The 24,113-nt window shown below is 38.3% G+C and overlaps 1 protein-coding gene across 1 annotated transcript in view; it reads left to right on the forward strand.

Moving 5' to 3' along the window:
• Window positions 1–24,113, forward strand: part of MCCC2 (methylcrotonyl-CoA carboxylase subunit 2) — a 60,197-nt gene that overhangs the window by 31,380 nt on the left and 4,704 nt on the right. Inside the window, exons 7-16 of the mRNA XM_063087087.1 lie at window positions 421–534; window positions 6,641–6,705; window positions 9,635–9,734; window positions 9,837–9,932; window positions 11,574–11,646; window positions 14,565–14,641; window positions 16,585–16,651; window positions 19,817–19,973; window positions 20,761–20,875; window positions 22,821–22,906. Of these exons, the coding sequence (XP_062943157.1) occupies window positions 421–534; window positions 6,641–6,705; window positions 9,635–9,734; window positions 9,837–9,932; window positions 11,574–11,646; window positions 14,565–14,641; window positions 16,585–16,651; window positions 19,817–19,973; window positions 20,761–20,875; window positions 22,821–22,906 (950 nt within the window). The remainder of the gene's footprint in view (window positions 1–420; window positions 535–6,640; window positions 6,706–9,634; window positions 9,735–9,836; window positions 9,933–11,573; window positions 11,647–14,564; window positions 14,642–16,584; window positions 16,652–19,816; window positions 19,974–20,760; window positions 20,876–22,820; window positions 22,907–24,113) is intronic.

Raw genomic sequence — 24,113 nt, forward strand, 5'->3', positions numbered from 1 at the left:
CAGGGTAACACAAAATATTAGTAGCACTCATTTGAAGAATTATTTCAGTATCCTTGTGAGATAAGTGGCAATTATTTAGAGGAAGTATTATTAGATATAAAAACAATCCTTCTAATACAGTTTTGCTGAATTATGCATTTGTTGTGGGTTTCTTCTCACCATTTGTTGCTCAGGCTAGTACTCTGTGAAGCTAGTCTTCTCTCTGTCAGGGAAGTTGCCCATAAATTTTGTAAAAGTGTGACATAATCCCTTCAAAATGTTTTGGTACAAGAAGTCAGGACACTAATCTAGACTTTTAGAGGACTTCATTTTAAAAATGAAATCCAGGGACCAGCTAGTAACATTTGTGAGACTATAGATCAAATACTATATAATTCACTGACTTGCATCTCATGGATTTGTTATGTGCTTGGATTTCAGATAGCAGTGGTCATGGGCTCTTGTACGGCAGGAGGTGCTTATGTGCCTGCGATGGCTGATGAAAACATTATCGTACGCAAGCAGGGAACCATTTTCTTGGCAGGACCCCCGTTGGTAAGAAAATAATCATGATTGGTTGATGTTAAATATATATAACACAAAATATATGATTTTGACTACTTAAAATTTTTTTTTAATATTGTGGTAAAATATACATAAAGTTTACCATTTTAATCATTTTTAAGTGTACAGTTTTGCCGCATTGAGTACATTCATATTGTGCAACCACTACCTCCATCCATCTCCAGAACTTTTTCATCATCCTAAACTGAAACCATTAGACGCTAACTTTTTATTCTCACCACCGCTGACAACCACCATTCTTCTTTCTGTCTCTGAATTCATGTAAGTAGAATCATACAATATCTGTCCTTTTATGACTGGCTTATTTCATTTAGCCTAACGGCCTTAAGGTTCTTTCATGTTGTAGCATGTGTCAGAATGTCCTTCTTCTTTTTTTTATTTTTTTAAATTTTGTTGTTCCTTTTTAAGGCTGAACAATATTCCATTGTATGTATATGCCACATTTTGTTTATCCAGTCATTCACTGTTGGACATTTGGGTTGCTTCCATTTTTGGGCTATTTTGAATAATGCTGCAATGGATATGGGTGTGTGCAAATATCTATTCGAGTCCCTGCTTTGCTTTCTTTTGTGTATAAACGGTACTTCAAAAAGTTTGTAGAAAAATTGAATTAAAAGATAATATGAATCTTTCCATGAACTTCTTGAAGTAGGCTTGTATTTCTGGAAGTGGAATTGCTGGATCATATGGTAATTTTATGTTTAATTTTTTTGAGGAATCACTTCATTCCTTTTTATGGCTGAATGATACTCCTTTATATGGATATGCTGCATTTTGTTTATCCATTCATCAGTTGATGGACATTTTGGGTTGCTTCTGCTTTTTGGGTATTACAGTCATGGTGCTATGAACATTCACGTACAACTTTTTGTATAGACATGTTTTTATTTCTATTGTGCATATACCTACAAGGAGAATTGCTGGGTCATGTAGTAACTATGTTTAACATTTTGAAGAACTGCCAAACTGTCCAAAGCACGTTTTACATTCCCACCAGCAGTGTGTGAGGGCTTGGATTTCTTCATATCCTTGCTAACACTGTTATTGTGCATCTGTTTGATTGTAGCCATCCTAGTGGGTGTGAAGTAGTATCTCATTGTGGTTTTGATTTGCATTTCCATAATGACTAGTGATGTTAAGCATCTTTTCATTTGCTTATTGTCCATTTGTGTATCTTCTTTGGAGAAATGTCTGTTCACGTCCTTTGCTTATTTTTAAATTGAGCTATTTGTCATTTTATTTAATTATAAGAATTCTTACATATTCTGGATACAAGTCCCTTATCAGATATATGATTTGAAAATATTTTTTCTCATTCTGAAGATTGTCTTTTCACTTTCTTGATGGTATCCTTGTTTGAAGCACAGAAGTTTTTAATTTTGATGAAGTCTAATTTATGTATTTTTTCTTTTGTCTCTTGTATTTTTGTCTTTTGTATTTTCTAAAGAAGTCTTTGTCTAAACCAAGATCATGAAGGTTTAATCATTTGTTTACTTCTGAGAGTTTTATAATTTTAGCTCTTACCTTTAGGTCTGTGGCCCATTTTGAGTTAGTTTTGGGGTATGGTGTAAGGGAGGGTCCAGCACTGCTTTGCATGTGGATATGCAGTCGTCCCAGCATCATATGTTGAAAGGACTATTCTGTCCTCATTGAATGATCATGGCATAAGTAAACTTCTACTTATTTCTTCATTTAACTCAGCTTTACTATTGTTTGACTCAAGGTCAAGAACAGGTTGATAAGAAAAACAGCAAGGTGCTTACATACGATATATTACCTTTTGTATAAAATGGAGGAAAATACACATTTATGTGTTTGTATATGGATACAGGAATTCTGGAAAAGATACAGTAAATATTGTTTAAATGTAGAGGAGAAGAAACAGGGTGGGAGAAAGAACTTTGACTTTTTGAGCCTTTTGAATATATGAATTATTCAAAAAGGTTAAGTTTTTCAAAGATAAAAAATGAGAACAAGTTGGATAGAATAGCTATGAGAGGTGCTCTAAATTTCTGATACTAGCAATGTCTATGAACCACTGGTAGAGCCAGCTACATAATTTGCAGACATGAATGAAAAATGAAAATATGGTACTCCTTGTTCACAAAGTGGGAAAAAGGGCGCCGTTAAGTGTACAAAAATATAAAAAATATAAAACATTTTTCCTTTATTCTCTGGTCCCTTTATCTGTCATGGATGTCGTTTTTTTTTTTTTTTTTCCAATCTACTTTTTATTGTCATGCTCCCTTAGGGATAGAATATCTTCCCAGGCATCTTGGCTTCTAGTGCACCCACCATCCCAACCCACAGCAGACACATGACCCCCCAAGGGTGTGCAACCTCCATGCCAGGATGTGCTGAGCACCTGGATCAGGAGTGGGCAAGAGGATACTTCCTGGCCCACACCTTCCACTGAGTCCTCTGATGGAGAACACACCTTAGCACTGCCAGCCCTGGATAGTGATGGTGCTACTATGCACCACCCCAAGACTGCCATCCTCTCTGCACCCACTCTACACCTCCACTGGGGGCAGATGTGGCAGCTGGGGACAGGGAGGGGGAGGTAGGACAGGGCCCAGGGCCCAGGTACCAGCTGGAGGGAAGCAGGGAGCCAAGAAGCCATTCCAGGGAGGTGGTAGGAGGCAACCAGGCAGGAGCTGAGGCTCCACCCCCCCAACACACACTGTATTAGTCCATTTCTGTTGCTTATAACAAAATTACCTGGAACTGGATGATTTATAAGAAAACGAAGTTTATTGCTTACAGTTTCAGAGACTGAGAAGTCCAAAGTCTAGGTAACACATCTGGTGAGTGTCTTCTTTGGTGGTGGCTTCATAGCAATGCAGGTGTCTCGTGACAGAAAATGGTAGAGCAGAGAGAGAGCTCCCCCTGTGCTGTCCTTTTAAAGCCCCCAAAACCACACCATGACCATCATCAAGCTATCAACTTAATCACCTCTTCAAAGCCCCACCTTTCAATTACCATAAAGGATTTCCAACCCTCAGAAGTTACTATGGGGATCAAGTTTCTAATACATAAAACTTGGGGGACATAATTCAATCCTTATCATAGTCCATTGTCCCTTCAGATGTCACTTACAAAACAAATTCAGAGATGAATTTCAGTGCTTAAGAATTCAAAGATTAGCAATTTCAAAAGGATGCCCACAGAACATTAAATTCCAGTTGTGGGTCCCTTCTGAGAGTGGGTCCATGTGCAACCTCACTGGTCACCTGCCCATGATGCTGGCACTGATGACTGGGTTATGTCATCCTAGGCTCTTCCTCACCTGCCCTTTGTGCAGCTCCATTCCAGTGATTTTCAGTAATGCATTTGGTATTCTGCTGTGCTTATGTCACACGATCTTATGCTTTACAGGAATAAAGACACAGGTAATTACTACGCCTTACAACAAAATATCCCATTGTATAAGTAAAATTTACCAAGAATATTAAATAGGTGAAAAGAAAGTCATGGAAACGATAAGCTTATACTGTAAAAACAATGGAATCTTATTCAGCCGTAAAGAGGAATGAAGTTCTGACACATACTGCAACATGGATGAACCCTAAAAACATTATGCCAGACCCAAAAGGACAAATATCATGTGGTCGCTCTTCTATGTAATATTTAGAGTAAGCAAATTCATAGAGACAGAAAGTAGATTAGTAGTTGCCAGGGACTAGGAGGAGGGTGGGGTGGAGAGTGCCTGCTAATGAGCACAGGCTTCTTCTGAGAGAGATGAAATGTCCTGGAATTAGGCAGTGGAAATGATCTAACAACCTTGTGAATACATGAAAAGCCACTGAATTGTATACTTTTTTTTTTTTTTTTTTGTCCTTTTTTGTGACCGGTAAGGGGATCGCAACCCTTGGCTTGGTGTCGTCTGCACCGCGCTCAGCCGGTGAGTGCACCGGCCATCCCTATGTAGGATCCGAACCTGCACTGCGGGAGCGCCGCTGCACTCCCAGCACCGCACTCTCCCGAGTGCGCCATGCGGTCGGCCCAGAATTGTATACTTTAAAGTGGTGAATTTTATGGTATGTGAATTATATTTCAAAAAATAAGTTCTTCGGTTCAAAAGTCTGTGTTACACAGACTTTTAAATGATTAAAATTATTGTGTTGTTAAATGTTAAATGATTGTGTTAATTTTTAATAACTTCTATTGAGGGTCAGGTAAGCCTGAAGAGCTGCCATTTCAAATATGATGAAAGTCTCAAGGCATTATTCAAAAAGCCTGCAGTGTTGCTATTCTTTAACATTTCTCTTGGTCTGTGTAAGAGCCGTTATTGGTTAATGAGAGGGAGATGCACTCATTACCTTTTTATAGTAAAGGGTATAAACTTTCATGAGTGGTTCTTGCGTATTTTTCTTTAGAAAATGAGTAAAGAGATGACTAAACTTTGAAAACATCTTTTTGGGAATATAGGCAACATCATAATACTAGGATAATGCTAAGTGTTTTAGAAAGAAGATTTTGTCTGAGGGTCAGTAGTTACAGTGTCCATTCAGTGGATTCAGACTTAACCTTGTTCAGTAGTCTACCTTAAGGACCTTGTTTAGTGTAGGAAAAAGCAGCAGCAGCCGCCTCGTTTGCTAGAGATTCTAAATCCTGACACTTGTTTTACTGAAAGTTGAAAAAAGTCTTTGAAGATTTCATACATAGTGTGGAGTTCAGTTGCTGTTGCTATCAGTAGCTTAGAGTGGTTGAAAAAAATTGACAGTAATAAGGTAAGTTTTTGAAGGAACTTTTTGTTCTCCTGTCTTTTGTTTATCTTCTGAACTTATTATTTAGTAGAATGAGCTGTTTTAATTTCTTTGACTTTTATGATCTTTTTGCACCTATCACAGTATCAAACATGTTGTGGGTGTTCAATAAATATTAACCAATGACAAATCCTTATTTTTTAAGTCTGATGTTAGATCCCTGCAAATAAATATGGTATATCTGTTGTTTATTCCTTTTTTACAACTGTAAATAACCAGGCATCTCTTACAATTGGTTATTGTCTGGACTGAATGCTATTTTACACTGAATTTTTTGGAAAGAAGAGAACCAAGAATTTAGTTCTTGGGGTGGAATAATTGGAGGTGAACATTTTAATTACCTCTCTCTGTGGAAAGATGTTTTATTCAAGACAGAGCTTTTGATGTCGTGAATAAGTCATCTCTGTGCAGTATTTTAGATTAATGTTCATTATTCTAATACATGCTTTTTCTACTTGAAGAAAAAGAAGCATATTAATCAACTCAGGAATCAATAAACAGTTCCTAAGGGGTCAGGTTGACATTTAGCATTAAATGATTTTTCTTTTTTTCCTGTTAGAATTTCTCAGGCTATAATTAAATCATTCTCAATTTATTACTTGAGATTTCTTTCATTTTGGTCATATTCTGCTGGATCTTAGCTTTAGGTAATCTTGGAGATTTTTTCCCACCTTTGAGGTATTGCACAGAGTTTGGGATAGTAACTCGAATTTTTCAGCATAGTTATTGAGTATTTAAAGATGAATAAATCACAATTCCTGACATCAAGGAACTTATAGTATAGAGGAAATGACAGAGATACATGCAAATGCCTGAAATACAGTCTGGCAAGTGCCATGTTGGAGAGAGTAGGTGGAATTCTCTTGGACCACGATGGGCAAGCACTACTGTAATACCATGGAGTGTCATTAATGATGAGGAGGCTTGGGTGGCTCAGGGAGAGCTGCATAGACCAGGTGACTCAAGGTAGGACTTACAGAGTAAATGGGAACTCACCAGGCAGTGGGAGGAGCACATGCACAGGCAAAGGCTTTACCACGTGTGTTGAGGCGTTTATGAGGATTGGCTTTTAGCTCAGAAATGCCTGGGCTCAACATGGGGCTTGTGGGCAAGTTCTTCATGATTCCGGGTTCAGATTTTTCATTTGTAGACTAGACATAATATTCTCTAGGTTTGCTAGGTGGGTGGAATGAGAAAGCACAATGTTCGTTAGCTCTGTGGAAGAAAGAAAGATATAGTTAGGTTAGGAGATTTGCATTCTTATTTCTCCGATGGACTAGTCTCACCATTGATTTTTATCCTTGTAGGTTAAAGCAGCGACTGGAGAGGAGGTGTCGGCTGAGGATCTTGGAGGTGCTGATCTTCATTGCAGGTGAAACAGAAACAGTCATTTCTTTCCAGGATTGATTGTCATTTTGTTTGTTTAAAAGAAGTCTTAATTTTCCCAGAGCTAAACTTGCCAGACTAAACCACAGTTTATTTGTTCTCAATTTGCTGTTTTAACACTCAGTTCTTTGAACTGTAGAGTTGCATTGCCAAGCTAGAGCATCGGATGTTTTTCATTATAGCTGAGAAGGACTGGAATGACAGGTTTCTTATTTATTTAACAGAGATCCCTTGGGCGCCTGTTTTTTGCCAGGTACTGTCCTATGTGCTGGGGTAATAAGACAGGCACGTTTTTGACCTCAGGGAGCTTCATTCTAGTCAGAGAGGTGGGCAGCAGTGGACAGTTGCCACAAGATCATGTAATGTGGCTGATGCGTGAGAAGGCCGACAGAGGAGGATGTAGGGAGAACATACGGAAGGTGGGTTTGACCCGGGGTGTGCAGGGAAATGTTTCATAACTGGCTTTCTGGGGAGAATAAAGCTACCAACATGATGCCACGCTATGTGGAATCAGGCAGAGGTGCATGTCATAGGCTCCTGTGAGTCAGATGTGAGCTGGCTCCGTCATGTCGCTGGTCTAACCGTTGTGGGTTAGAGTTCAGGAGTAAGAAGACCATCTACCTACTAGAATGTTGTGAGGAGTAATGAGCTAACACAGCTGAATTGCATGAAACAATACCTGCTGTCAATAAGCACCTATAAATGTTAACTGACATTTTTATTGTGCTGTTTATCATCATAATCAGTCACTAAGGGTTTTGGATTCTTTTTTTTTTTAAGAGCAGTCAGGAAACCATTGAAGAGTTTTAAGCAGAGATGTGCTATTATCAAATAGTCATTTAAAATAATCCCTCTGCCTGCTAAGTGGAGAATGCTTGGAGTGTCGGCAGGAAGCTAAGTGAGGACCATTCGGGTAGTTAATAGCACAGGTGAGAGGTGCTGTGGCTTAGGTGGTTGTGAAAGTAGAGGGGGTGAACAGACTTGAGGACTTATTGATAGGTTTCATGTAAGAGGTACAGGACAGTGAGGTGACAAAGACGATGCCCTGGAATGGTTTCATTTCCTGAAAATTGGGATGGCTGGACGAGGAGCAGATTTGGGGATGGGGCAGAGGGATCAAGCATTCATCTCTAATCTGATAAGTAAGAGCTGCTTGTGAGACATCCAGGTAGATGCTGCTGAGTAGGCAGTTGGTTCTTAGAGTCTGGGGTCCAGATCAGGGCTGGAGATCTTTATTTGGGAGTTATCGACATAGAGGTAGAATTTAAAGCCATGGGATTAGATGAGCTAACCTCAGGGTGAATGAAGATAGAAAAGAAGGCCCAGGACCATGCCCTAACGAACCTAGACATAAATGGCAAGTAGATCTAGTCATCTAGCCCAGTGGCCTAGCACGTGCAGTAAACCTCCTTTTGCTCTACCACACCCCAAACCCCAGGAGGGAGGTGACTATGGGAGGATCCAGGAGGTGGGATAAGAGGATAGGTAGTAACATTTTTACTTTCCCATCAAAGAACACTGGTATGCCTTTTACATAGTTGGTTAAGGGACCCCTTTACCTCAGGTTTTCATTCATACCTTTCTCACTGAACACTTATCGTGGATAGATTGATTGTACTGTTATGAGTAATATAGAAAAATTTCAGGTCTAGTCCCTGTCCTCAAAGATTTATAATTTAATTAGGCAGATAAGAAAAATAAGTGAATGAACTAAAGAAAACTACAAGATAAGTATGTTAACATGCATCTGATTTTACAACTAAAGGCTAAAGGAAAAACGACTAAGGGAATGACTGAAGTGCAGTGAGGTAGAGAAAAGCTTAAAGGGACAGGTTGAGTTGTGCCTGAGTTTGAACAGAACACTTGCTTGTTTGGGGAGCACAGCTGGGGGAGCACAGCTACAGAGTTACTGTCTATCTGGCCACTTACTGACCATTACGGGGAGACAGTAAAGTGATTTGCCTGCTGCAGTGGATTTTCAACCCAGAGAGAGGGTGACATGGGGTATAGGACAAAGCGGAGTTCTGTTGTTTGTAGGTGCTTAATCAGGGGAATGAGGTGAAGACAGTGTTTGAGGAGCATTAAGTTTTGCAAAGTTTTGACTGTGAAAAAAAGTAAAGCTGTAAGCAGTATATCAATATATTTTTCAGGTGTATATTTTTACCTGACTTTACAGATTTTTTTTTTTTATACTTTGTTGGAAAATCATAGTACATCTACATCTGAGATAACAAGCTGTCTGATGGGGACAGAACTAATAACCAGACAAGCCCATGCTTCATTTGCTGCCTTTGAAGAGGAACTTCCGTGGCCCTCACCACAGAACCCTTTTCTCAATTCCCATTTTTACCCGTAGTCCAAGGAACAGTGTATTCAAGCCTTTTTATCTGTTACCTGTGACAGCCTACTCTCAGGTGTAATTTTGTAAGGAGGGGGCTCAGCAGTCTTTGAGAAATGAGAGACCGCAGTTGGCATCTTCATGAGAAGCTCAGGTACAATACACTTGGTGCTGTTGCCAGCTGCATCATGAATGAGCGCCATCTGCAGTCGGACTTCATCATACACAGTTCTGTTGGAGGTGCACGGACGAGCACTTCCCAGAAGCCCTCCTTACCAAGGCCCGTAATCTAGCAGGAGAAGGTCAAGGTTGAAAAATAGAAGGCGTGGGTTCCTGTGCTGCTATTCATGGTCCCAGGGCGAAGTACTTATGTGTACCTCAGGCTTTCCTGCTTGTAAAACAAGCACAGTACTGTTTTGCCAGGGCCATTATGAAGATCAAATAAAATGACATTTATTAAACTGTTTTGGAAGTAAAAGTGCTGTCATCCTCATAAGAAAAAGATGTTTGGGGTTTAAGATATTTCATTATTTTCCTTTTCCTTGTTCTGATTATTTTAGTGTGCTTTACTCTGTAGAAAGTCTGGAGTAACTGACCACTATGCTTTGGATGACCATCATGCCCTTCACTTAACTAGGAAGGTTGTGAGGAGTCTAAATTATCAGAAGAAACTGGATGTGAGTAGCGTATGTTCTTATATCTTTTATTGCATTTTGGCTTATGTCACCTTGAAAGCATGCTTTTAAACAGGTTAATATGATTGTTCTATATTTCTGCAGGTTACCATTGAACCTTCTGAAGATCCTTTATTTCCTGCCGATGAGTTGTATGGAATAGTTGGTGCTAACCTTAAGAGGAACTTTGATGTCCGAGAGGTATGTAGAAGCGGAACAGTGAGCTATAAACCAGCTGTCAGTCTCTTTGTGTGTGTATTCCATTTTCAAAGCTAAAGTTTGTTAGGATGCCTAGGGATTGATGTGGATCTCAGTAAGGAAAGGGAATATATATGGAAAAGATATCTTTCCATACTGTAGGTATCATTGGTACACAGTAAGTACTAAAAGGGGGGAGGGGGGAATCCTCTTAATGATGGAAAAGTTTTCATTGTACCATGACAAAGTGTGCTTTGTTCATAATAGGATTCCATATTCCTGTGGACATTAGCAATGACATAGGGCAACTTTGTAATTTTCAACTATTTCTCTTCTGTGTTCTTATTTTGGGAAATGGATGAAATGTCAGTAAGTTGGAGGAAAAAACATACCCTTTTAGATCAATATGATATTAGCAAAGATTAGACTTGATTACAGGTGAAGATGTTGCTGTGGTTACAGATTGTTGACATAGTCCTCTGTAATCTAGATTGACAATTTTGCTTGTTTGCATAAAGCATGTAGTCTTTTGTTCAGTATCTATGCTGACAGAATATTTTTAAATTAGGGAATGATCTTAATATCAGATTTTCAAAATATAACATATCAAAGTAAGCTTTTGTTTTATGGAAAGAAAGATGTTGGGAAGCATTCACTCATTTTTCAGCCTTTGCTTTGTACAAAAGAAGGCTTTGATGTGGTAAACAGAAAAAGGAAATGCAAACTGTGTGGAAGAATAATGAGTGTCATCTGAAATAGTTTCTGAAGTACTTTGGAATGTACTTTATGTGTAGAACTCTTTGAAATAGTCCTGGTGTATAATGATGAGCCCCAAGGATGAACTCTAGTGATTTCTACTTCTTTTAGATTAACAATAAATATGTGGTGGATCCTTCATGTATATCAGATTCAGAGTGAGTGAAACTTTATTGAGGGCTTAATAATAATAACAGCTACCTTTTAGTGAAAACCAGTGCTTTAGTTAGCACTTTTTAAAGGTCATCTTTATTAATTTGTTAATTTATTACTTTATGTGCTTGTAACAGATGAGGAATCTGAGGCTTAGAGGATTTTAGATAACCAACCTATGACTCTAGTTTCTCAGTGGAAGAGCTGGAAGTCAGAGCCAGTCCTTTATCTCAGCATTATTTTCTTAGATTGCTTTGCTACAAGTTCATCATATCTTTATAGCTTTGTTCGATCTTTCCAGAAGTGAAAATAGTGACTCAGAGGACTTAAGTGACTTATTTGAGGACACACAAATCATATGTGATACCTGAAATTGGAGGCTGTGTCTTCTGACTCTGAGCCCTATCTATACCCTGCTTTCTGATTGACTCCCTGAACCTCCACTGATACATTTGAACAGTCCCCGAAGCACCAAGTCTAGCATCCAGCCCATGGAGTCTCTTGTATGCAACATGGTGCTGTTGTTTTTATAGTGAAATGTCATATCAGCTCAGAATGACTTCAGGACTTTAACCATACATGTGAAGTGAAATTCTAGTGAGAAGACTTTCTGTGTTGGTTGAAATTTTTTGAAAGTAACAACTTCACTGTGAATTGTTTTTCTTATAAATAACTTTAATGCAAAAATTCTTTTGTAATATAATTTCTCAAGGACATTGTTATTTTTCCTCTTAGGTCATTGCTAGAATCGTGGATGGAAGCAGATTCAATGAGTTCAAAGCTTTATATGGAGACACATTAGTTACAGGTATAATGGTAAAGAATTGAAAATATGAACATTTTCTGCTGCTTTGAAAATTAGTGATTTCTTGTCTCAAGGCTTTGGTACAGTTGGCATGAGCTTTGTGATTTAGAGGACTACAAATGTGTGAATCAGTTTTCAAAAGGAGCTGTTTTATAAATATCATTTGTAGCTGAATGTCTTTATAGATCCAGAGAGTTTAAAATGATGGTGCTTAGATGGTGTGGTTATAGGCCCTTATCTGTGACTTTGTGACATTAGCTTTATTCACAAAAAAGGTTCCTTTAGTAAAACTAGTAGAAAATATTTGTAGTTCTTTTTGTTTCTCTGGGTAACTATAATTATTTTGAAAATTTCAGCACTGTCTCCATTATTCTTTAGTCTCCAATTCAACTAGTAAGTTTTTAATGATGTTTAACTTTTCAGAGGGATATAGAGTGAGTTAAACCTCACAGCCTCTGATTCATGCAAATATCAGATTGAGAATACAGCGTATCATGTCTGGAAAAATAAAATAAGGATGTTTATAAAAGTTAATTCTTTCATCTAAAGTGTTAAGTTTGTAGGCCTTTGAAGAAAAGTATTTGAAACAGATGCGAAACCCATAGTAATCTCTCTTGGGAAAGTGGCAGAACAAATTTTGTGAATTTTACTTGTTCATAAAAAGCTTGAAAATATAGCAGTTAATCTGAGCAGGAAAAAAATTCACTACAAAAATCCAAATAGCGAATATACATTGAGGCTTAAGGATAAGTCACAGCACTTTCTCCTGGTTTGATTTGTGAGCAAGAGAAGGGCTCATGCTGAGAGAGGAATTTATGTTTTTGTTTTTAGGTGTTTAAGTGATTAAGAGCTTTTTGTTTGATATATAGATAGGATTTGTCACCAAATAGTTCGGGATGTAACCCTCAGTTTAAGTGAAAGCTGTTTCTGCTTTATCTAAAGATGGATGGGCTGTCCTTGTCATCTACTTTTATGTATTTCCCTTGTACTTGCTGAAAGACTTGTGGCACCCTTGTGCCCTAGAATACCAGGGACACGTCCAGTTTTCTCCATCTCTTCTTGACTACTGGAATTCCAATAGGGCTGGGGAAAGGGCGGGGAGAGTGGGAAGGAGAAGAGGAGAATGGGATGGGGGGTGAAAATGGAGGAGATGAGAGGGTGGGCATAAAGGGTGAGGAGGTGAAAGGGGAAAACAGACTTTGCTGAAGTGTCTGGAAGTTCTTAAAAGTTTCCTTCTGCCTCAGCACTTGCCATGTGTAGGTCCTAGTAGTTTCTTGGATGTTTTAGAACTCAGGTATGGATCAGGCCGTTGGAGAAAGGCCTTCCTTTATGGGTGTTTCTAGTACAGTGGGGCAGGTACCCTACTCAGCAAGTCCTGTCTGTGCCTAGAGATCCCCAGGCAGGGCCAAGTATGGATTGAACGTCTGAGTAGTTAATGGTTCTACATCTGCAGGGGTAGCCTCTGACTAGTGAGTCACGGGCTAGATCCCATCTCTCTGTGGGGTGAGGCAGCACTAAGAGTGGACTGCTAGGTAAACAGAATTGCTTCTGTAAGTGGCAGTGCCATTTAGGATGTGCAGCATAGGCTTTTGGCTGGGGTTTTAGTCCTGGAAGACAAAGAGAAATCTAGGTGGCTATCAAATCAGTGTTTCATTAAATAACATGATGATTAAAAAAAAAAAAATCAAGGCAAGGGCGGAGTCAAGAACAAAAACAAATCTTTAAAAATACAATGGTCTGGCTTATTAATATGTGAACACTCTTATTCATTAATTTTTCTTCAGTGGTTTTTTTGAGCACTGGCTTTGTTGGGCACCACAGCCTGTCTACCTGGAGCTTGCAGTGACAGAGTCTAGTTGCAGGGATTCCTGTAGCGTGCTTTCGGTGACCTGTTTTACCAAGTGCTGTGTGTTGATTAACGGGCTCCAAGTATTCGACACCTGTTTATGATTAGGAGACTTGTTGGAAATCGCTCTTGGGAAGGTCACTCTAGTCAAGTTCTTCAGATTTGCAAAATAATTAGCCTCCTCTGCAATCACCTCAAGTATCTGCCTCACAAAATAACAGTTTTTGGTTTTTGGTTTTTTTTCTTCATTCCTCTGTTTTCTTCTCCCTTGTTTCCTCTGCATGTTTATGTGTGTGAGGGTGGGTGTTGGAGTGGTGGTGGAGGTGATGTTGAGACACTGGAAAGGAGAAAGAAAAAGATGCATGCAGAGAGAAAATGAAAGTGGAGTGTTGTGTTCTTCTAAGCTTACCTGGATTTCTTACTTTATATTTGGGTTACCTCTAGGCTAGACTGCCCTTGTGTATTTTTTTTTTTTTTTTTAAATTTTGTTTGTTTTCTAAAATTGTCTTTGCTGAGTTTATCCTTTTTATTTTAAAAGCTTTTTGGGGCTGGCTGGTTAGTTTAGTTGATTAGAGCATGGTGTTATAACACCAAGGTCAAGGGTTCAGATCCCCTTACTGCCGGCCAGCCACCAAAAAAAACCCCCAAAAAACAACTTATCATTACCAGGCATTTTCAGGCATGCTAAGCACTAGCTGGTAACTCTGAACATTGACCTTTAAAGGGTTTTACACCTTTGGTTTGTTATATTTTAGAGTATCTCTACGGTCTGGTACATACTCAGCATGCATATATAGTTGAATGAATGGATGACACACTAGGCCAATTATTTAATGAAAAACCTGTCAGTGACAAATGGATAACTTCACATGTGACATGACCCTTTAAGAACCAAAAAAACCCCCAGACTCTACTACTTAGGAATAAAAAATTGTGACATGAGCTGTTTTGTGCCATAGACAAAATCTCTTCACATTTTAAACTTTCATCTAAAATTAAAGAATGTATAAAGATGTCTCTTTGTGGATTAAAAGCCCTCTGAAAAACATAAATCTTTAAAAAATTTTCTTTTGAGGATTTGCTCGAATATTTGGATACCCAATAGGTATCATTGGAAACAATGGAGTTCTCTTTTCTGAATCTGCAAAAAAGGCAAGTACTGTTAAAAAAAATTTCAAGATTTTCTGTTTTAATTTAACATAATTAACTTTGAAAGTCAAGTAATGATTTAAAATTTATTGCATACGACCTTTAAAATGTTTAACCAGATGCCTTAGCAGACAGAACACTGCGCGCACATGCATCTGTTTGTTCATATTTGAAACAGTTTTTATGGTGGTTTACATTAATGTGATGTGATGAACTATCTGGAACACTATTACAAAACCAGGTGTACTTGTTTTAGGAGAATTCTTATAAGATACTTGAATTATAATTGCTATAGAGGACATGGACATATTCTAAGGAGACAGAGAATACTTGTTCTGAGAATGTTTTAGTGCTTCATGCACTGGAGGGGTTCAGAGATCCTATTCAGGTGGTTCTGAGACATGATCTGTCTGTTCTCTTCTATTACGTTATCAGTGTAACTTTATTCCATTGTTACTTTTTGGAAATGGGAAGATAGTGGGTCTTTGTTACTGGAGCTCTGGCTTTAAAAGAGGGAATTCTTATATATCTGTTGGCTTAGTATTTGATTTCATGCATTGTTATCTCAGATAAACTTGGATAAATGTAATTCATGTACCTCTTTGATAAAATGTTTTCTTAAGAAAAAAAGTTTAATTTTGTTTTTCCTCTTGAAATAACAAGATACAGGGTCTCATTGATGCAGGTAACAGACGGTTAAGCTCTTTCAAACCCTAACTGAGGAAGAATTTGTCTCTGGTGAAATATTTTACCAATAAAATTAGTTCCTATATTCTGCTACTCATTATTGTTTCCTCAACTTGATTATAAAAAGAAAACAATAAAGTAAAAATATAGAAAATAAAAATCGCCATAGTCATACCAGAAATAACTGTTAGTAACATATTATTACAGTTTTTTAATTTTTTCTATTCATTAAAAAAAAATAAAACTAAATTGATATTGCCATATACATAGCAATTTTGCTTATTTTTATTAAAATAATATGTAGTATTTCCTAAAATATTAAATATTCATGAAATAATGACTTCTAGTGAATATATAATATACTATTTCAACAAATGAAATGTCAGACTGAGGCCAAACAACTTCATCTGGTTTTATCTGTTGGCTTGGCACAATTAAACCCTGAAGGAGTTACGTTTGGTCTCAGTCTGACATTTCATTTGTTGAAATAAGCCCCGAAGGTCTATGTGATTTCCTCATTCTTGTAAACCTAGTCATAGTGAGGTTGAGTAATTACTTTGTAATCTTGTACCTGCCAAGGCATTTCCAGCAGAATTAAAGGGATCTGCAAATAGAATAAAACATAAAGGAAATGGTTTATAGGAGTTTTCTTACATAATCTTTAGAACATAGGGAAGGAATTGTTATATTTTTGTATCACTAAATAATTTCTTAAATTCAAGGTTAGAAGTTCTCTAGCACTCATCTAATCTAAAATCCCATTTATTTGGGGCATATTGGTAAAAAAAGATTTATTTTACTATAATCTTGATGCATTTAAGAATTTCAGATGGTCATCAAAATGTAAATGTCATCCTTGATATCCCAGAAGGGTTTATATTCTATGTTTTCTAAAGTGGAGAACTAACAACTTTGCTATCGTTTAGCAAAGTCCAGCAGTTCTGTTGACAACAGTTCTTTCTTTTCTGTTACTTAAGTCTCACTGCTGTTTGGAATATTAGTGATTGACTTCATCCCTGACACAGCAGTCTTACAGCCATGTGCCCTTGATTACACAGGTGATTGTGCAAAACAGGTGCAGTGCAAACTCCCAGTCTCACACTAGACTATGATGGTTACTATTAATATCAGGTCAGATTAGCCAAGCAAAGGGTACTCTTTGTTGTCTTTGACCCAAGTTGTGGTGTTCATAGGATGCATGATGATTACAGAGTTGTTAGTTCTCTTTTGAAAATAATTTTTATGTTATTTGCTTATAGGGTGCTCACTTTGTTCAGTTATGCTGCCAAAGAAATATTCCTCTGCTGTTCCTTCAAAACATTACTGGTAAGAAAATAGCTTAATCAGTTTGGTTGCATTTATTCCAGAGCTGCACTGACCAATGTGGCTATGTATTGGGCAGTGCAGATATAGACCACTTCTATCATAGCAGAAAGTTCTGTTGGACATGCTTGTTCTGTTGTCTCTTTAAGGGTTAACGCTTGTAGGGAAAGTGAAGGAAAATGGTCAGGGCCCTTCAGATGTTCAGACTCTTGCTCAGCATTTGATATAAATATGCATGTGCACCCAGGTGTTCCTTGGTTATTGTCTAATGTAATTGTGCATGTGCACCCAGGTGTCCTGGGTTATGGACTTAAGTATAAAGGACAAGTGGCTCTGATTCCCAGGACCCCTTGCCCCCAGGATGCCCTCCGGGGGGGGGGGGGCTGTTGGGAGGCTGCTACTGCTGCTGGAGGCTGTTGCTGTTAGTGCCCCCGGGATACCCTGAAAGGCCACACAGCTGCTGCTTCTGCTGTTACTGCTGCTGTAAGCTGCGGCTGCTATTGCTGAGGATTGAGCTCGTGTCATCTGCCAGTGGCTACTGGGATCTTTCCCAATTACCCAGCCTGGCATGTGAGGGGTCTGGTGACCCAGTATGAACAGTGGGTTTGAAGGGCCTGAGCCCTAGCCCTGACAATACATAATGGAAACTTAGTATAACTAAAATGATGAAACATTTTGGCTTTAGCATAGCTATTGCTGTAACCTGACAATTGGCATAGTCATGTAGCTTTACAACACTTTTCTTCACGAATGTTAAATATTGAGGTTATTCATTCTTTCTGAATAAAGCATTTTCTGAGTCCTGTGCATCACGTTCATATTGGAATGGCCTCCCTGTTCTCCTGCATGTGCACACCCATGTCCAGGAAGCAGCAGGCTAGTCTGCCAGCAACATGTCTGATCACTGCCAGAGCCAGCTGTCTGACCCATTGTCTCTTTTCCAGGACTTTATTCCCCCTAAAGGATTTCAAGCACGTTCCTCCCTTTTCTTTATCTTTTATTGTGCTGCTAATTCTACCCAAAGCAACATCTTTTTAAAATGTCCAGGCACATTCTGAACCAAAGTCTGGGGATTTGAGTTTTGACCCCAAAGAATGGTATGACCAAAGTGAGTTATGTCACCTCTCTGGACTTTATGTCCCATAGATGATCTTAACAAGACAGATGAAAAAAAATTTTTTTTTCTTTTTTTTTTGGTGGCTGGCTGGTACAGGAATCGAACCCTGTACCTTAGTGTTATTTAGAATCATGCTCTAACCGACTGATCTAAACAGCCAGCCCTGATTTTTAAGGTGTCTTGAATTTCCAGAGTTCTCTTTCCTAGAATTTTCTGACATACTTCTTTGTGTGTTGCACAGTGCCTGGCATATCGGAAGCACTCAGATGTGTTGGTTAGCTGAAAAATTTCTTTTCCTCCCAGTCTTCTAAGTCATCCACGATTACCTCAGGTTCAGAGAAGGAGAGGCTCTTAATTAGGTTGTTGGGATCAGGCAAGTCTTCATGAGAGAGGAGCCGGGCTCTTGACAGTGGGCAGGGCTTTAAATAGTGCTGGTGCTAAAACATCTTCATCCTGTTTCAGATATTTGGTTAGATGAGTTTTGAGAGGAGTTATGTCTAGATGGCAGCCTGAGAGGGCCCTGTGTGGCAACCCATGTAAAAGTGCAGATAAAAAGGATTCTGAAGCTTAACTGGTCCAGGGGCCTTGTTTCTAATAATGGTTTATGGATTATTAATCACCAGTAAGTTAAACACTGTGCTTGGAAGATACCTACATTTTTGTTTTGTTTTGTTTTGGCTGTGTTGGGGGCAGAGAGCAGAGCTGAGTTTAGTTTTGCAACAAAGCATTTGAGGAACTTGTGAGATATCCATTTGGAGATATATAATAAGCAGTTGAATAAATTTTGAGCACAAAAGAGGTTTGGTTGGAGATGAAAACAGAAGCATCATCGGAACATGAAGATGGCATTTAAGGCCATGGGAACAGATAAGAACACCCTGGAGAGAAGGGAAGAAGGCTCAGGGACAGTCTTTGAGTAACTCTAATTTCTTCCATAGACATAAGAGTAGAGAGAGATTATGCAGTTTTTTAAGGTGAGAAGGAGAAGGTTTTGAGAAAGCCAAGTGAGATGGCCTCCTTTTTCTGTTGAAGGCAGGGTCTTCTACAGGGAATAGAGGAGCAGGGGGTGGGGACTGGGGCTTGGGGGTGTGAGCTTGAAGAGAGCTGACATTTGAGATAGCTGTGGTGAGGATGTTGCAGGGAGTCAAATGAGCTGGGTAAAGGAGCTTCTGAGCTGCTCTGAGGGCCTGGCTGAGAAGGGTGGCTGGAGGAAGCAGACAGTGCCCAGTAAAGGCAAAGGCTGTCATTCCCGTAGCAACTGCAGCAAGTACAGGTGCTCTGTAAGCATTGGTTAAATTCAGCTGGATGACCCAATACTGGAGATTTGCAAAGCAGGAATGGTGGCAAGTGAATCTTGGGTACATGGATGAAAGAAATGCCTTCACTGGAGACTGGGTTGGGGAGGGAGACAAATGAAGTCTGACTTGGTGTTTATAAGGTGAAGAGAGAAGAGCCCAAGTCCTGGAAGGCACAGTGAAGCTGCAGAGCAGTCACCAACAGAGCTGGGGGCTTGAAGTAGAAGGGTCCCCTAATATAATGAAAAAAACTTTTTTTTTTTTTCCAACCTTGCTATTGACTCACTGGCAGGGACTCTTAGCATCTGTATGAAACATTAATGTTTATTACATCAAAGTTTTAAAGCTGTACTTCAGAAGGAACAATCTATGTTTAAACCAGGTCAGTGAATACCGAAGCCCTCACATTTTGGTTTGCCACAGTACTTTTTTCTTAGTTGCCCACGTCACATTCTTTCACCATCAAGCTTTTCTGAGATAATTTCTTGAAGATAGATCGCATCGTTATGTAGTTCGGAGATCTCTGTGTGCGTCCAGATGAAATATTTTAAGATAATTTAAAAAGTGACACAGAGGATTTTATTTTTCCTTTTAAAGCAGACTTTTTTGGGGGTATATTTCACATATAAATATTTTGTTAGGGTGAAAGACTTAGTAGAGTTTAAGACAAGATGTCCTTCCAGTGCCTTGGTGGAATTGACCTCTGCACTTTAATCCCATCACCTAGAGGCTCTCTGTTTCTGTTCTTTATCTCAGGATTTATGGTTGGTAGAGACTATGAAGCTGAAGGAATTGCCAAGGACGGTGCCAAGATGGTGGCTGCCGTAGCCTGTGCCCAAGTGCCTAAGATAACCATCATCATCGGGGGGTCGTATGGGGCAGGAAACTATGGCATGTGTGGCAGAGCATATAGGTAGGTGGTTGTCATCATTTTCTCTGAGAGAAAGAAACATGCTCCAAGTATAAGTATAAATGGTCAGTTTATTTCAGGTTTATTTGAAATATAGAATGGCATTCACAAATTTCATAATTTGTATCATGTGGAGGGGTGAAATTAAATTTAATGCTGAAGATACTGTTTGGAAGAAATCTACAATGAGAATCAGGAAGTATTTGAAATGCTGCTAATGAAAATACTACACATTAAGACTTGTGAGATGCACCTAAAGTTTTGTTTTGAGAAATGTTTATAGCCTTAAATGTATATGCTAGAAAAGAAGAAAAGCTGAAAAGCTATACACTGAGTATCCAGCTCAAGAAGTTAGAACAGCTACATATTAAACATAAGAAAAATAAAAAGGACATAATAAAGAACAGACATAAAATAGAAAATTTTGTAAAGCCTAAAATTGGTTTATTTGAAAAGGTCAAATGTGATAATCCCCTGGTAAAACTAAAAAAATTAAGACAAGGCACATATAATCAATGTCAGGAATGGAAAACAGGACATAACCACAGAAAATAAGACTCTTCTACCCAGAATCAGCTGGAGAACTTAAAAATTACATCCATGCTTAGCCCCACCTCCGGAGCTTGGTCTGGTGTGGGCTACAAGCATTGTTTTTTTTTTTTTTTTTTTTTTTAATGCTCCCCAGATTGTAATGTGCATTTAGAATCAACCACTAATTTAAAAGACAAACATGGGCCTCTGAAAATCTTTGTGTTGTGTATTGAATTAATTTGTCCATCCTTCCCCCCAGCCCAAGATTTCTCTACATGTGGCCAAATGCTCGGATCTCAGTGATGGGAGGAGATCAGGCAGCCAATGTATTAGCCACAATAGCAAAGGACCAAAAAGCCCGGGAGGGAAAACAGGTAAGTGCCATTTCTTCTCCCTCTCAGTTTGCCTCTCACAGTGAACACTTGGAGCCAAGGAGCAGCATGCCAGGATCCCTCTGTGTGGGGTTCCAACATGCGCTGCCTGGCTTCACTTAGAAGATGCTGACCTGGATGTTGTTTCAGCAATTTAGGCTTACCCAGACATTTTCTCTCCCCTTTTTTATTTTTTTTGGGGTGGTTGGCCAGTACAGGGATTTAATCCTGGACCTTGGTGTTATGAGCACCATGCTCTAACCGACTGAGCTAACTGGCCAGCTCCCTCTGTCTCTGTTTTTAAAAGCCATTTCACTGGGGGTACCTTCTTTACAAATTTTTCATAATTTCTAAGAAAACATTTTGGAAACTGCCCGGAAATGCCTGAGGCATAACGATGTTGGATTCTTAGTCATTTGCAGCAGTGTGATTTAAATAAATCTGTTTTATTACTTCTTTGACTGACACAAAGCAGAATTTTGTTTTTTCTGTTTTACTTTTAGATTGTTAAGGATACCTTGAGTGGGCGGGCTCAGTCATCTAATGAGAATTGAATAACATTATTTTGTTATACTGTGAAAGAAGTAATGAAGAAAAATGGAAAGGGCAGTGGAAATGTCATGAAAGGCTAATCAGCAAGTGGCTGCTTTTAAAATGCATTCTTTTGTTTGTGTTTTTGTTAGAGATTCTTTTGAAATTTTGCATTAATTTTGTTTGTCAGAACTTTTAACTATTTTGTGAGAGCACCAAGGCTTAAAATGATTGATGTGTGTTCTTGAAGCTGCATTGTTGTATCACCTCAGCAAGGTATAAAATAGAAGAGGAGAGGACCTGCTTTCTCCATTCAGGGATCATCTGGTCTACCACCTAGTTTGCAGAGTAGGATAATATAAAGCATACATCTACTCATGCCTCAAACCCCCATTGTGTTTTCCAAGCAGCAGGAACTCTGCAGACTTAAATTGAGGATTTAGATTCATTGAGTAACATCTGGTATCAAAGCAAAAGGGAAGCTTGTTTTTGTGTTTTGTGTCCCAGTAAGAGGGTGGGGGAGGTGGTATATGAAATTCTACCTGATATTTTGAAGATGTGTCTTAAACTCTGTGAAACCCAGCATGGTGATTTCTTATTAAATAGTTGTTCTTTGATTAATTTTATATACAGATATTTTAATTACTTGATTTTTATATATGAAAGAGAAGTAGAGTATGTTAGTGGTTCTCCCTCCAAATTCTTGTCCTATACAATTATATTAAAGTATTTACGTAAAAGAAGGTTAGGATTGAGGGTTTTTTTGAAATAAGTCATTTGTTCCTGGTGCAGAATTTTTTTTAAGTAGAAAATATTTTTTAGGGTTTCAAATAAGTTCTCATAAAGATTTTTACATCTGAATTAATTATTGTTTAATCCTTATAATACTGATGGGAAAGCCATTAAATTTTTAATTAGGGAAAAATAACTCTCATCTGTCTGGGAAATTGAATGAAGAGGTTATTCAAGATGTGGTTGATATATTACTCCTTTAAGCTTTAAAATTTTGGGGGTTTAGACTATTTTGAATTAAAATCTCATACTACTCTACCTTCTTTCTTAACTAGGGTTGCTAAATGTAATGTAGTCCTTTTGTTATATTGTATAATTGACATCCCTTTTTGTACCCCGCTGGGATACAGTGATAGGTGATACCCTTGGTTTTGACCTTAATTAAATGACCTCAGGATGTTGTCTCTGATAAAAGAGGTGCAGTGGTGCACTAATTTGATACTCATGTCTCAGATGAGATCCATGTATGCTAAGGCATCACTTGTAATCTGTATGTCACTTATGCAAATATTAGTTGTAACATTATTATTCATGAAATCTGTTGTCTCTCTTTTTGAGATTATCTAAGTGGGATCAGTTGTTCCATTGAAGCTGGCTGACTTACTTATGGTCCCTTTTCTTTTAGTTTTCCAGTGCTGACGAGGCAGCTTTAAAAGAGCCCATCATTAAGAGGTTCGAAGAGGAAGGAAACCCTTACTATTCCAGTGCAAGGTGGGAGCCAGAAAATAACTAACTCCCTGATGGGTGCATCTTGGCAGTTAGGGCAGTAGCTTTACAGAGATCTGAGCAGTTGGGATGCCCCAGCCTTTGTAGGAACCAGAAAATACTGTTTGGACACACTTGCTTTTGTACTCTGTCTCTTTATAATGTGAATACTTATTGGTGAAATGCCGCCCCTCCTCCCAGGCTTTTCTGCATTATAGACCACCACCACTGGCTGATTCTGCCCCCTGCCCTTATCCACCCCTAGCTGAGGGGTCTGGGGACTGGAGGGGCCCTGCATCCAAAATGAGCCATGCTAGGATTTGGGAGTAAGAGTTATAATATTGATTGTATCACTTTGAGGAGTTCTAATTTTTGCTTAAAAATATGGATTCCTGTCGTACCCCTCTCTTTCACTGTTTTGTTTTTACCCCATTTAAGCATGAAATTGAACACTGAATGGCACTTGTGAACAAGTATCCTTATGCATTTGGAAGGCAATTAGTCACAGCCAAGGTCCACATGTCAGCGCCAAGTAATTACCTCATACACCATTGCAGTTGGCTCTGTTTGTTTCTTATACCACTTAATGAGGTAATAAATTATCACGACCTGTCTCAGTGGGAGACTTACTGGCATGTGTTTTCAGATCTTTTCCAACAACTTTAGTGTTCTGCGTTCTGAAGACTAAGCTTCATGTCTTCTTTTCATCCCTTGGGCAGATGGAAAAAAGAATAACTATTGTGTCATTTAAAATTAGGTTATGCTGTGATTTATGCCATTTACTAGTGAAGGCAAACTGGAGAGGAGGGAGAAAAGAAAATCAAAAGTTAGAATCCATTTAATCATATGAATGCATCTTTTGTGGCAGGCAGTACTCCTAGCACTGAGGGTACAGAGACTAAACATACTTATTTACAAGAGCATAATTAGTTTGAGAATTCCAGTAATACCATTGGGATTTTTAAAAAGCCTGTTTCTCTCCTTGCTAAACATATTTTAAAATATATTTTTATATTAAATATAATTTATTAAACATGTATTATATTCACTTAAATAGTATATTTAATATATTTATTATATAAATGTATATGTAATATATTTTATATATGGTATATATTTAAATGTATAAATATATTGTATTTATTTGATATAATTAAAATAAATAATTTATTGAAATATATTAAATATATTTTTACAAACAGATTTACAGGTA

This window comes from Cynocephalus volans, chromosome 2 (genome assembly GCF_027409185.1).
Source record: "Cynocephalus volans isolate mCynVol1 chromosome 2, mCynVol1.pri, whole genome shotgun sequence".
Classification (NCBI taxonomy): Eukaryota; Metazoa; Chordata; class Mammalia; order Dermoptera; family Cynocephalidae; genus Cynocephalus; species Cynocephalus volans.